The sequence below is a fragment of the Geotrypetes seraphini genome, chromosome 9 (genome assembly GCF_902459505.1).
Source record: "Geotrypetes seraphini chromosome 9, aGeoSer1.1, whole genome shotgun sequence".
In the NCBI taxonomy this organism is placed as follows: Eukaryota; Metazoa; Chordata; class Amphibia; order Gymnophiona; family Dermophiidae; genus Geotrypetes; species Geotrypetes seraphini.
The window spans coordinates 98,586,325-98,598,820 of NC_047092.1; the positions used below are offsets into that span (position 1 = coordinate 98,586,325).

The 12,496-nt window shown below is 43.7% G+C and overlaps 1 protein-coding gene across 9 annotated transcripts in view; it reads left to right on the plus strand.

Annotated features, from left to right (window-relative positions):
• Positions 1-12,496, plus strand: part of YEATS2 (YEATS domain containing 2) — a 1,675,245-nt gene that overhangs the window by 1,000,645 nt on the left and 662,104 nt on the right. For all 9 annotated transcript variants that reach the window (XM_033957686.1, XM_033957691.1, XM_033957693.1 and 6 more), the window contains one exon: positions 7,169-7,339. In XM_033957686.1, coding sequence (XP_033813577.1) covers positions 7,169-7,339 — 171 coding nt within the window. The remainder of the gene's footprint in view (positions 1-7,168; positions 7,340-12,496) is intronic.

Genomic DNA, 12,496 nt, shown 5'->3' on the forward strand with positions numbered 1-12,496 from the left:
TGATAAAAGATTTGGAACGACTTCCTAAGATGTCAAGATCAGCAAGACAAAGAACGATATCTCAAGGTTATTTGTCAGAAAATTGAATCTTAACATGTAATGGAAAAGCCAGATTAGCATATCAGGATGTTAAGAGATTGCAGCACAAATTCCAAACTCGATAGGAGATGCTTAAACACCAATGGAATGATATTAAATGATCCAAAAAGCATTAAAAAGCAGATGAAAAGCATATACAGAAAATTTATACAAAAAAAGGTATCAAGGATAACATTGGGGAAATTGAACTAGAAACTGTTGTCAAAGAACCACCAGATATTTTAAAAGAAGACATAGGAGCAATTAAAGCTTTTTTGAAAAACAAGTGGCCTGGTATCTACTGTATTCCAATTGAATTAATCAAAGGCTCAGAAGGTGCCATCGTGGCCCTCACTCGACTGTCAGAGTGGGAAGGAAAAAAAAACATTGCCAGCCAACTGGAGAAGATCACTGTTCATACCTATACCTAAGAAAGGTGACCCCCAAGCACTAACTATTGCATTAATTCCACATGCAAGCAAAATATTGCTGTAAACACAACAAAGACTACAATCATACGCTAAGCATGAACTACCCAAAGTTCAGGTTGGTTTCAGAAAAGGTCAAAGAATGAGAGACACTGCAAATGTTAGATGGATATTGGAGAAGAGCAAATACCAAAAAGCCCCTATATTTTTGCTTGGCTACAACAAAACTTTTGACCGTGTGGATCATGATAAACTACAGAAAACTCTAGCACAAATGAGAATACCCAAACACATGACTCAGCTGATAACCTCTACGAAAACCAAGAAGCTACAGTGAAAACTGAATATGACAACACTGATTGGTTTCCAATAAAATGTGGTGTCAGGGAAGGATGCATCTTGTCACTTTACCTGTTGAACCTTTATGGTGAAAGCCATTTTCAGAAAAGCAAATTTGGAAGAAGAGATCCTGTTTTAAAGCTGGTAGCTGAAACAAACAATCTGCACCATGCAGATAATAGAATACTCATCACATGCTGTAAAAGTCAAAACTAAAAAAGTCATAACATGGGATTAGAACTGAACATAAAGAACGCTCATGAACACGGAAAATGATGATTTTGAGCTTGAAGGCAATAAGAACAGAAGTTGTAAAGGATTTCAATCTTCTGGGCTCTTTTGTAAACAAAGAACTAGAAGGGAAGAAATACACTACAAAACAGCACTTGGTCGCTCTTCAATGAAGGCTCTCAAAGTATTCACAAAGGCAAAGAAATAACTCCAAACTAAGACTAGACTTGTCCTTGTACTCATTTTCTCAGTGATCAATTACGGATGCAAAAGCTGGACACTGTGGAAACAAGACAGAAAAAAACGACTCATTTGAGCTTTGGTGCTGGATAAGGATTTTATGCATGCCGTGGACTGTCAAAAGAACTAACAAATCAATTCTGGAAGAGATCAAACTGGCTGTCACTCAAAACACAATTGAAGTGCAACTGTCTTATTTTGATCACACTGTCAGAAGAGAAAGATCACTGGAGGAGGACAGATCTGCAGAGACGGAACAGACCATCTTACTCCTTCAGAGTCTTGGCTTTGAGGTGAACTTTCCCAAGTCTCACCTCTGCCCATCCTAGTCTCTCGAGTTCATCGGAGCGATCCTGGAAATGGTTCGTCTCCGCTCCTTCTTGCCTCGGCCTTGTCAGGAGGCCCTTATCCGTTTGTGCCACATGGTGACCCATCTGCACTCGGCGCCGGCTCGGCTCATGATGATCCTCCTAGATCACATGGCCTCCACGGTTCATGTGATCATTTTGCCAGACTTCACTTCCGTATCCCTCAATGGACTCTGGCATCCCAATGGAACCCGGTTCGGGATCCTCTCTCTCGACGCATTGTCGTGACTCCTTTGTTGAGGAGATCTCTACGTTGGTGGATGCTCTCTTCCAAGCTTTCCAGAGGTTTTCTGTTCCATGCTCCTCCTCCGCAGAAGGTCCTCATGACGGACACGTCGACCTATGCCTGAGGGGCTCATCTGGGTGGTCTACGCACCCAGGGTCTTTGGTTCCGTGCCGACCACCTTTGTCACATCAATCTTCTGAAGCTTCGAGCGATTTTCCTCACTCTGAAAGCTTTTTGTTACCTAATTCGCGACTGAGTGGTGCTGGTTTGCACGGACAACCAGGTCGCCATGTATTATATCAACAAACAGAGGGGCAAGGGGTCCAGGTCCCTGTGCCAGGAGACAATGTGGCTCTGGGATTGGGCCGTCCGCCGCAACATATTCATTCAAGCTGTCTACATTCAGGGCCAGCGGAACTGTCTGGCAGACAAGTTGAGTCATCTTCTGCAGCCTTACGAGTGGTCTCTCCACTCCGTAACCCTGCATCAGGTGTTTGCTCGTTGGGCTCTGGACGTCGATCTGTTTGCGTCCCCCCTCAATCACAAGTTGCCCTGCTTCTGCTTCAGGGTCTACACCCCTCTCAGGATCGAGGCAGATGCCTTCCTTCTGGATTGGACGAACAGGTTCCTGTATGCGTTCCCTTCATTCCCTCTGATTCTGAAGACTCTTGTCAGGCTCAAGTCTTCCCATGCCACCATAATTCTGATAGCTCTCGGTGGCCCCGGCAACCGTGGTTCTCCCTTCTGTTACAACTCAGTTCCAGGGAGCCCTTCCTCTGCCTATTTTTCCTTCTCTGCTTACGTAGAGTCAGGGTTCTCTCCTTCATCCCAACCTCCAGTCTCTGGACTTCACAGCTTGGTTCCTCGAGACTTAATACCCTCATTCCAGCTCTCCCAGCCTGTGCTGGATATCCTGGAAGCATCTCGGAAGGAGTCCACTTGCCAATGTTACCATCAGAAGTGGACCCCCTTTTCTTCCTGGTGTGCTGCTCAATGGCTGGAGCCTCTATCTGCCTCCTTATCTGCTGTCCTGGATTATCTGTTACACTTGTCTGGCGCTGGACTCCAGTCCTCTTCAGTTCGAGTCCGCCTTAGTGCCATTGCTGCTTTTCATCAGCCGATTGATGGGAAGCCTATCTGTTCATCCTCTGGTTTCCCAGTTTATGAAGGGACTTTTCCACATTCATCCGCCCCTTAAACCTCGTCCGGTGGTTTGGGATCTAAACGTGGTCCTTGCACTATTGATGAAACCCCCGTTCGAGCCGCTTGCGTGGGCTCACTTGAAGTATCTTACTTGGAAGATTGTGTTTCTTATTGCTCTCACTTCTGCCTGTCGGGTCAGTGAGCTTCAAGCCTTGGTAGCGGACCCACCTTTCACTGTCTTCCATCATGATAAGGTGGTTCTCCGTACCCATCCTAAGTTCTTGCCCAAGATTGTTTCTGATTTTCACATTAACCAATCTATTGTTCTTCTTGTGTTTTTTTCTGAAGCCCCATTCTCACCCTGGTGAGATGGCTCTGCATTCTCTTGATTGTAAGCGTGCGCTGGCCTTCTACTTGAAGCACACCGCTCCTCACCGTACTGCTCCCCAGCTTGTCCTCTCTTTCGATCCCAATCGCTTGGGTCGCTCTGTTTCTAAGCGGACCATTTCTAACTGGTTGACTGCTTGTATCTCTTTCTGTTACGCTCAGGCTGGTCTCTCCCTGCCGGGTCGAGTCACGGGCCACAAGGTCAGAGTGATGGAGGCGTCTGTTGCTTTCCTCCGCTTGACTCCCATCGAAGAAATCTGTAAAGCTGCCACTTGGTCCTCGGTTCATATGTTCACCTCACACTACTGTCTGGATGCTTTCTCCAGGTGTGATGGCCGCTTTGGCCAGTCTGTTTTGCAGCATCTGTTCTCCTAAATTGCCAACTTTCCCTCCATCCCATTATAGTTAGCTTGGAGGTCACCCACATTTAGAGAATATGCTGCCTGCTTGTCCTGGGATAAAGCACAGTTACTTACCATAACAGGTGTTATTCAGGGACAGCAGGCAGATATTCTCGCAACCCATCTACCTCCCCATGGTTGGCTTCTTTGCTATCTGAACTGAGGACACGCTGAGGAGACACATGCCCTAGGCAGGGCAGGAGGGGCATGCGCGGGCCAATCGCAAGCCTGAAGGTCTTTGAGCAAGTCTGCTTGTGAAACTGTCCGCTAGGGGGCTCCGTTGGTGACGTCTCCTACATGTAAAGAATATCTGCCTGCTGTCCCTGGATAACACCTGATAACGGTAAGTAACTGTGCTATCTTAAAGATCATATTAAAGCCACACAATTGCAGGATCTGCAAAGCAAGAAAGAGGCACTGTGGATCAATTTGGAAAGAGGGAATGGTGAATATATTTCCAGTGGTGTGATATACAGGCCTGATTCACAGACAAAAGAAGTAGATAGAGATTTAATGGTAGAACATTCAGAATATCTCTGAAAAAGGGGAAGTCTTGCTAATAGGTGATTTTAACGTGCCGGATGTTGATTGGGATATCTCTAGTGCGCTGTCTTCTAGAAGTAGGGAGATCCTGGATTCTCTACAAGGAGAACTGTTTCAGCAGTTGGTAATGGAACCCCTGTGGGATGGGGTCATACTAGACTTAGTGCTTACAAACAGGGAAAGTGTTTCTGATTTTACAGTGGGTGATCATCTGGCATCCAGTGATCACTTCATGGTACAGTTTAATATTAAGATGGGTATAGAGAGGGCTCATTCAGAAACAAAGGTTCTAGACTTTAAAAAAAACCTAACTTTTTTCGGATGGGGGTTTACATCAAGGAATTGTGTGGGTGGGAATGTCTGGAAGGAGTGGAAATGTGGTGGGCAAAGCTGAAAGGAGCGATTGTAAGGGCGACAAACCTTTTTGTTAGGCAAGTAAGTGAAACCAAGAGGAAAACAACGATGCTTTGGTTCTCAAAAGTAGTAGCTGAGAAGGTAAGGAATAAGAGGTTAGCTTTCACAAATTTGTAGACAGGCAAAAAATATCTGGGAAAGTTAAGAGAGGCTGGTTGTGTAGTCAGGAAAGCAAAGATGCAAATGGAAGAAAAAATAGCTGACATGGTAAAACGAGGAAACAAGACATTTTTTTGATATATTAGTGAAAGGAAGAAGTGCAAAAGTGGCATTGTGAGACTCAAATGTGAAGGGGAGGAATATATAGAAGCTGATAAAAGGCTGAATTGCTTAACAAATATTTCTGTTTTGTGTTCACGGCTGAAGCGCCTGGAGCGGGACCACAAAAGACAAGCATGAATAGGGATGGAGGAGTAAAAGACCCTGATCAATTTTCAGAGGGTTGTGTTTGTGAGGAGGTAGCTAAAATAAAGGTAGACAAAGCGATGGGGTCGGATGATGTACATCCGAGGGTGCTGAAGGAACGTAGGGATGTTCTGGTGCCTCCATTGATTGACCATTTCAATGAGTCTCTAGAGTCTGCAATAGAGTAGATACGCCGGATGGTGTGAATAACATTAAGAAAGACCTGGCAAAGCTTGAAGAATGGTCTGAAATTTGGCAGCTAAAATTTATTGCTAAAAAATGAAAGGTCATGAATTTGGGCTGCAAAAACCCGAGGTAACGTGAAGAACTTATGTGCACGACAGAAGAGCTGGAGTTGGGTGTGATTGTATGTGATGCTCTTAAGGTGGCCAAACAGGTTGAAAAGGTGATGGTGAAGGCTAGAAGGATGCTAGGTTGCATAAGGAGAGGTATGGCCTGTAGGAAAAAGGAGGTATTGACACATCTACCATCCTTTCTGTATAAAAGTATTTCCTTACATTACTCCTGAGCCTATCACCTCTTAACTTCATCCTATGCCATCTCATTCCAGAGCTTCCTTTCAAATGAAATAGACTCGACTCATGCACATTTATGACATGTAGGTATTTAAACGTTTCTTTCATATCTCCCTTCTTCCACCTTTCCTCCAAAGTACACATATTGAGATCTTTAAGTCTGTCCCCATACACCTTATAATGAAGACAATGCACCATTTTAATAGCCTTCCTTTGGACCAACTCCATCCTTTTTATATCTTTTTGAAGGTGGGGTCTCCAGAATTGTCATAATATTCTAAATGAGGTCTTACTAGAGTCTGATACAAGGGCATCAATACCTCCTTTTTCCTACTGACCATACCACTCCCTGTGCACCCTAGCATTCTTTGAGCTTTCGCCGTCACCTTTTCAACCTGTTTGGCCACCTTAAGATCCTCACATTCAATCACACCCAAGTTCCGCTCTGTGTCGCGCACATAAGTTCTTCAGCCACTAAACTGTACTGTTCCATTGGGTTTTTGCAGCCCAAATACTTGACCTTTCATTTCTTAGCATTAAATCTTAGTTGCCTAGTTTCAGACCATTCTTCAAGCTTCATGTTATTCACACCATCCAGGGTGTCCACACTATTTCAGATTTTGGTATCCGCAAAGAGGCAAATATTACTTGAAAGCCCTTCAGCAATATCGTTCACAAAAATGTTAAAAAGAACATGCCCAAGATCAGAACCACTGGTAACTTCCCTTTCCTCAGAGCAGTCTCCATTGACCATTACCCTCTGTCGCCTTCCACTCAACCAGTTCCTGACCCAGCCCAAAGGCATTTTTATTAGATGTCTGTGTGGAACACTGTCAAAAGCTTTGTTAAAATCTAAATACACTAAATCTAGCACACGCCCTCTATCCAATTCTCTGGTCACCCAGTCAAAGAAATTGATCAGATTTGTCTGACAAGACCTACCTCTAATGAATCCATATTGCCTGTGGTCCTATAACCCACTATATTCTAGAAACTTCACCATTCTCTGTTTTAAAAGTGTTTCCATTAATTTGTTTACCCCAGAAGTCAGACTTACTGGCCTGTAATTTCCTACTTCTTTCTTACTTCCACTTTTATGAAGAGGGATCACATCCTCCAGAGAAGCATCAAAAAGGTTGGTCAGAGGAGACAACAGAACTTCCCTAAGTATCATCAGCACCCTAGGATGTATACCATCTGGCCCTATCGCTTTGTCTATCTTTAATTCAGCTAGCTCTTCAAGAATACAACCCTCTAAAAATTGGTCAGGGTCTACCACTCCTCCATCCCTATGTGTAATATTTAACTTAGATTGTGATCCTACTAGAAACCCCCCCTCCCCCTCACTCGTATGCAATACGGAAACAACCTTGGTTATACCACAGAAAGGCAAAATAATCAGGAATCTCATTCTTTTTTTTATTGAAAGGTGATTATAAAACAGGAGCCTATGGAGCCATCGCAGCAACTGCATATGCCCACCCCTGTAAGCACTTCCCAATCAACACTTCAGCAATACGTGACGGTAAAAGGAGGACATTTGTTAACTGTGTCACCACAGAAGCAGATTGTCAGCACTGAAGGATCTACTCAGATCAAGGTATGATAACTGAAATAGAGGGCCTAATACTTAAAAAGAATTGCAGCAAATTTAGAAATATAGGCTATGTATATTGACTTAGATTGGTAAGTCAATTACTGTTATTAATAAAGTAAAATGTTTGAGAATAATAAGCTAGTATGATCTTAAGCTGCTCTCACTATGGCCTAGATTCACTAAGCAAACCGATCATTTATCAATCGGTTTGCGACCCCTTAGCGACCAAATTTCCCTCCGGCCCGATTCACTAACCTCTCCTGCGATCCGCTTCCAATCCATGCAAATGAGGGGAACTGTATGTAAAGTAGGTAGGGACGTGATTCACTAACAAATTTCCCGATCCGACTAGGCTGGTCGATCAACTCCAAAAGTGACTGCTGGGGTTAGGGTTAGGTTTCCGACTGCACATCCTGCTCTCTGCTCCAATTCAAGCACAAATCTCCTGCTCTCTGCCCCGCAGTCCTGCTGCCCTGCACTGCCCCGAATCGCCCCGCAGTCCTGCCGCCCTGCACTGCCCAAAGTCCTGCCACCCTGCACTGTCCTGAAGTCTTGCTCTCTGCCCCGAAGTCGTGTCACCCTGCACTGCCCTGAATCTCCCCGAAATCCTGCTCTGAAGTTCTACCGCCCTGCACTGCCGGCATGCAAACGGAAACGGATCATGCACAGTTTGGAGATTTAGTGAATCTAGGCCTATATTTTGAATGTCAAATCTGTATGTTGAAATTCTTTCATATACTGTGAACAAGGTATTAGTTTGTTGCACAATAACTGTTAATAGTGCTATAATGTTTGAAAAGATACACCTGAACAGATAAAAGGGTTAATAGATTACCTTTGTTTATTGGTTGCTTGCTTTCATCTCGAACAGATAAAAGGGTTAATAGATTACCTGTGTTTATTGGTTGTTTGCTTTCATCTCGCTCAGCAGTTTTTGCTCTGTCTTCCTTCTTTAAACTTTCCCGTTAGCTCAGGGGATCCTTGCACAGTGTAAAAGCAGATGGTTTTTCTTCTTTTCCTTGTCCTTTGCAGCCTACTTCTTTATTGCACTTAAGCCTGGGAAGCCTAAGATCTGAAATCTGATTGCTTATTCTTCAGCAAATAATTTTGAGGCCTAAACTATGGGGCTAGTCCCAAGTTTATTTTTGCCTTTGGTTTACAAGCAAGGGTGCACGTTGATGTTAAGATAATTTTCCAGAATAATACAAATAACTTATATGAAACCCACATGTTCTAATTAAGGGGTGTTTCTCCCAACTCTCTAAAATAGAATCTTTTGGCATAGAGGAGTAATTAAACCAATTATCTTAATTGGCAAATGAGCTTTAACATAGGGAAATGCAAGGTCATGCATGTAGGGAAAAAGAACCCGATGTTTACCTACAAAATGGGGGGATCACTGCTAGGGGTAAGTAACCTTGAAAGAGACCTGGGAGTGATGGTAGACACAACATTGAAGGCATCGGCACAGTGCGCCACAGCCTCAAGGAAAGCAATGTTGGGTATCATTAAGAAGGGTATCACGACCAGGACGAAGGAAGTCATCCTGCCACTGTATCGTGCAATGGTGCGCCTGCATCTGGAGTACTGTGTCCAGTACTGGTCGCCGTACCTCAAGAAGGACATGGCAGTACTTGAGGGAGTCCAGAGAAGAGCAACTAAACTGATAAAGGGTATGGAAAACCTCTCATATACTGACAGATTGAAAAAGCTGGGGCTGTTCTCCCTGGAAAAGCGGAGACTTAGAGGAGACATGATAGAAACCTTCAAGATCCTGAAGGGCATAGAAAAGGTAGACAGGGACAGATTTTTCAGATTATGGGGAACCACAAGTACAAGGGGGCACTCGGAAAAATTAAAAGGGGACAGGTTTAGAACAAACCCTAGGAAGTTCTTTTTCACCCAGAGGGTGGTGGATACATGGAACGCGTTTCCGGAGGTTGTGATAGGCCGGAGCACGTTACAGGGCTTCAAAGAAGGTTTGAATAGGTTCCTAGAGGATAAAGGGATTGAGGGGTACAGATAGGAGTAGAGGTAGGTTATAGGGATAGTCAGGGACCACTGCTCAGGCAATAGGCCTGATGGGCCACCGCGGGAGTGGACCGCTGGGCGAGATGGACCTCTGGTCTGCCTCAGCAGAGGCAACTTCTTATATTCTTATATTCTTAATTGCATGCTGCCACTGTAAAAGAAGGATCCTTCAGAAGACCTTTCTCTCCTTTGTGGTTCTTATCACCTTCATAATTTTCTTTTCCTTTTTATCTACCGTAAATTTTTTTCTCTCCCAATATTCAGCCAGTAGCAGTTGTTTTCTAAACCCTGACCATTACCGGCTAAATTTGGCTCTTATATTCAGTGCCGTGTCAAGTTCAGGTACCAGTAATAATAATAATAATAATAACAGTTTATATACCGCAGGGCCATGAAGTTCTATGCGGTTTACAATGATTAGAAAGATGCTACAAATTGAGTGGAACTTACATAGTTAGAGATTAGTGGCTAACAGTTTAAGGGATCAGTTGTTATGAGAGAGATTGTGATGGGAGAGGTTGTACAGATTTGTTACCTAGGCACTTCAAGAACAGGTATGTTTTTAGGTGTTTCCTAAATTCACCATAGTTATTTGTGTGTATAATTAGATTTTCCAGGTTTTTGCCCCATAAGGCTGCTTGATAAGATTGAAGATGTTGATGGTGTCTTTTAAATTTACATCCTCTAACCGATGGGGAGACGAACTTCAGGTGTGTACTTCTCTTATGTCTGTTGGTTGAGAAAGAGAAGAGGTCAGTTATATATTTAGGGGCTAGACCGGATAGTACCTTAAAGCAGAAACATCCCAGCTTGAACTTTGCACGTGCCTCCATTGGCAACCAGTGTAGGAGTTGGTAGGAAGGGGTTATGTGATCGGACTTCTTCAGCCCAAAGATCAACCTGACTGTCGCATTTTGTACTAGTTGCAGTCTCTGCATGTTCGTCTGGGAGATTGCCAGATGGGTGATGTTACAATAATCGAGATGGCTTAGTATTAGGGATTGTACCAGAATTCTGAATGATGAAGCGTCAAAGTATGCTTTAATGGACCTAAGTTTCCAGAGAGTAAAAAAACCCTTTCTGACTAGGGAGTCCACTTGGTCTTTCATGGTTAGGCCTTGGTCCAGTATTACCCCCAGAACCTTCATTGTAGGTTGAATAGGGTAGTTGAGTTTGTTGATGCATAGTGGTGTTGTAGTGACAAGTGGGTGTGGCGAGGCTATGAAGAATTTAGTTTTTTCTGAATTAAGCTTCAGTCTGAATTCTGTTGTCCATTGTTCCATCTAGTTTAGTGCTTCTGTTGCAATGTGGGTAGTTTCAGAGGGAGAAGTGGTGAATGGGATAATGATTTTAAAGTCATCTGCGTAACTGAATAATTTTATACCCTGCTGGGCCAGCTGCACGCCTAGTGATGACATGTAAACATTGAAGAGCAGTGGGGATAATGGTGACCCTTGTGGAACGCCAGATGGGTTTTTCTAGGTTTTAGAGAGGTTGTGATTGAAACGTACTTGATAGGTGCGGGATATAAGGAATCCTTGGAACCAGTCAAATACCTCTCCTCTGATGCCGATTGCATCTAAGCATTGTTGCAATTTCTCATGATCCACCAAGTCAAAGGCCGAGCTCATGTCAAATTGCATGATTAGGGCGTTATGGCCCTTGCTAAATAAGGAGCGTAAGTAATCTAGGTTCGCCGCAATTACTGTCTCGGTGCTAAACAGAGGTCTGAAGCCAGATTGGGTTTCATGTAGTAGAGAGAACTGATCGAGGTAGTCCATCAACTGGGTATGTACTAGCCCTTCCATTATTTTTCCGAAGAGTGGAATGGATGCTACAAGGCTTATGTGGGTCCCAGTTGGTACCCCAATACTTATTCTAGAGGTTGAGGTGGCTATTTCTACTGTGGAGCTGCTAGGGACAGAACGGAGTTGGATTCATTCCTGCATCCATCACTCTACTGGACTAGGGAGTAAGGTAGGGGGGGAGAATAGTACAGTACCTGGAAGCTATATGAGTACTGGCTGTTATTCAGTGCTGGTATCGACTTAGCTAAACGGGTAAAGTTTAAGATAGTTTTTTATGTGTCCTACATACATGTAAGGTAAGCTATACATGCACCGGTACTGAATTTTGCTGGCACCCACATAACTACTGGCTCCCCACTGGTTCTACTGCCTGTAATGTCCTTGACCAGTCCACTTGGAACATGGCTGGTGATTGCTGATATTCTGTAGCACTATTTAGTTAAGTGCTGCTGAATATTGGCAGCTGGTTTGGTGCAGGCTATTAAAACAGTCAAAAGGCTCTCCTGCCTTAAATTGCTTTAGATATTAGCTGATTTTCTAGTGCAATGTGTCTTGTACTCCTAAACGCTAAGGTTATCCATCTGAAACCACAAGTTGTTTGCTGAAGGATGTCACACATCTTTCAGCTCCACCTCTTTCCCAGTGGGCTAGCTCCTACCCCCTCAGTTCTTTTCTTTTGCAAGCCTGGGAGAGGACACAGACTCGCAGAGCAGAAGTCTGCTGCTAGCAGGATCAACCCTTGTTGATATCTGTCTAGCAAGCCTGCTTAATTTTATTTTTTTTAATGTTTTTATTGCAAGAGAGTAAAACACTACAAAATACAACTCTGAAAATACACCATAAGAACAACACAACACTCCAAATACAAGCAATACAAAGAACAATCTGAACACTCCCCACAATTTTGTGTTATTTTATACACCCACCCTCAGTCCAAATACCCCCATCCCCACCATCCCAGACCCCAAAGAACACGAGAGAGGAATCATTACAAAAAGATATCCTAGACATGGACAATATTTCAAATCAACAGGAGTCTCCCTGTACTGCCCACCACTGCACATACAAATCCCATACTTTATGATAATTACGGAAAGTATTATGATGAAAAGCTGTCAACTTTGCCATCAGTTGGAGGTAGTCCGAACGGTGATAAATCTCACAGCAGCCAGGGATGGTAGTAGACCTCCAGCAATGAGCTAACGCCAATCTGGTGGCCTTGAATGCACAAGCTGCAAATTTCTGTTCTGACTTCGTAAAGCCAGATACTTCCACATTTAACAAACAATAATCTAAGCATAATGGGCAGTGTTTCCGCAGC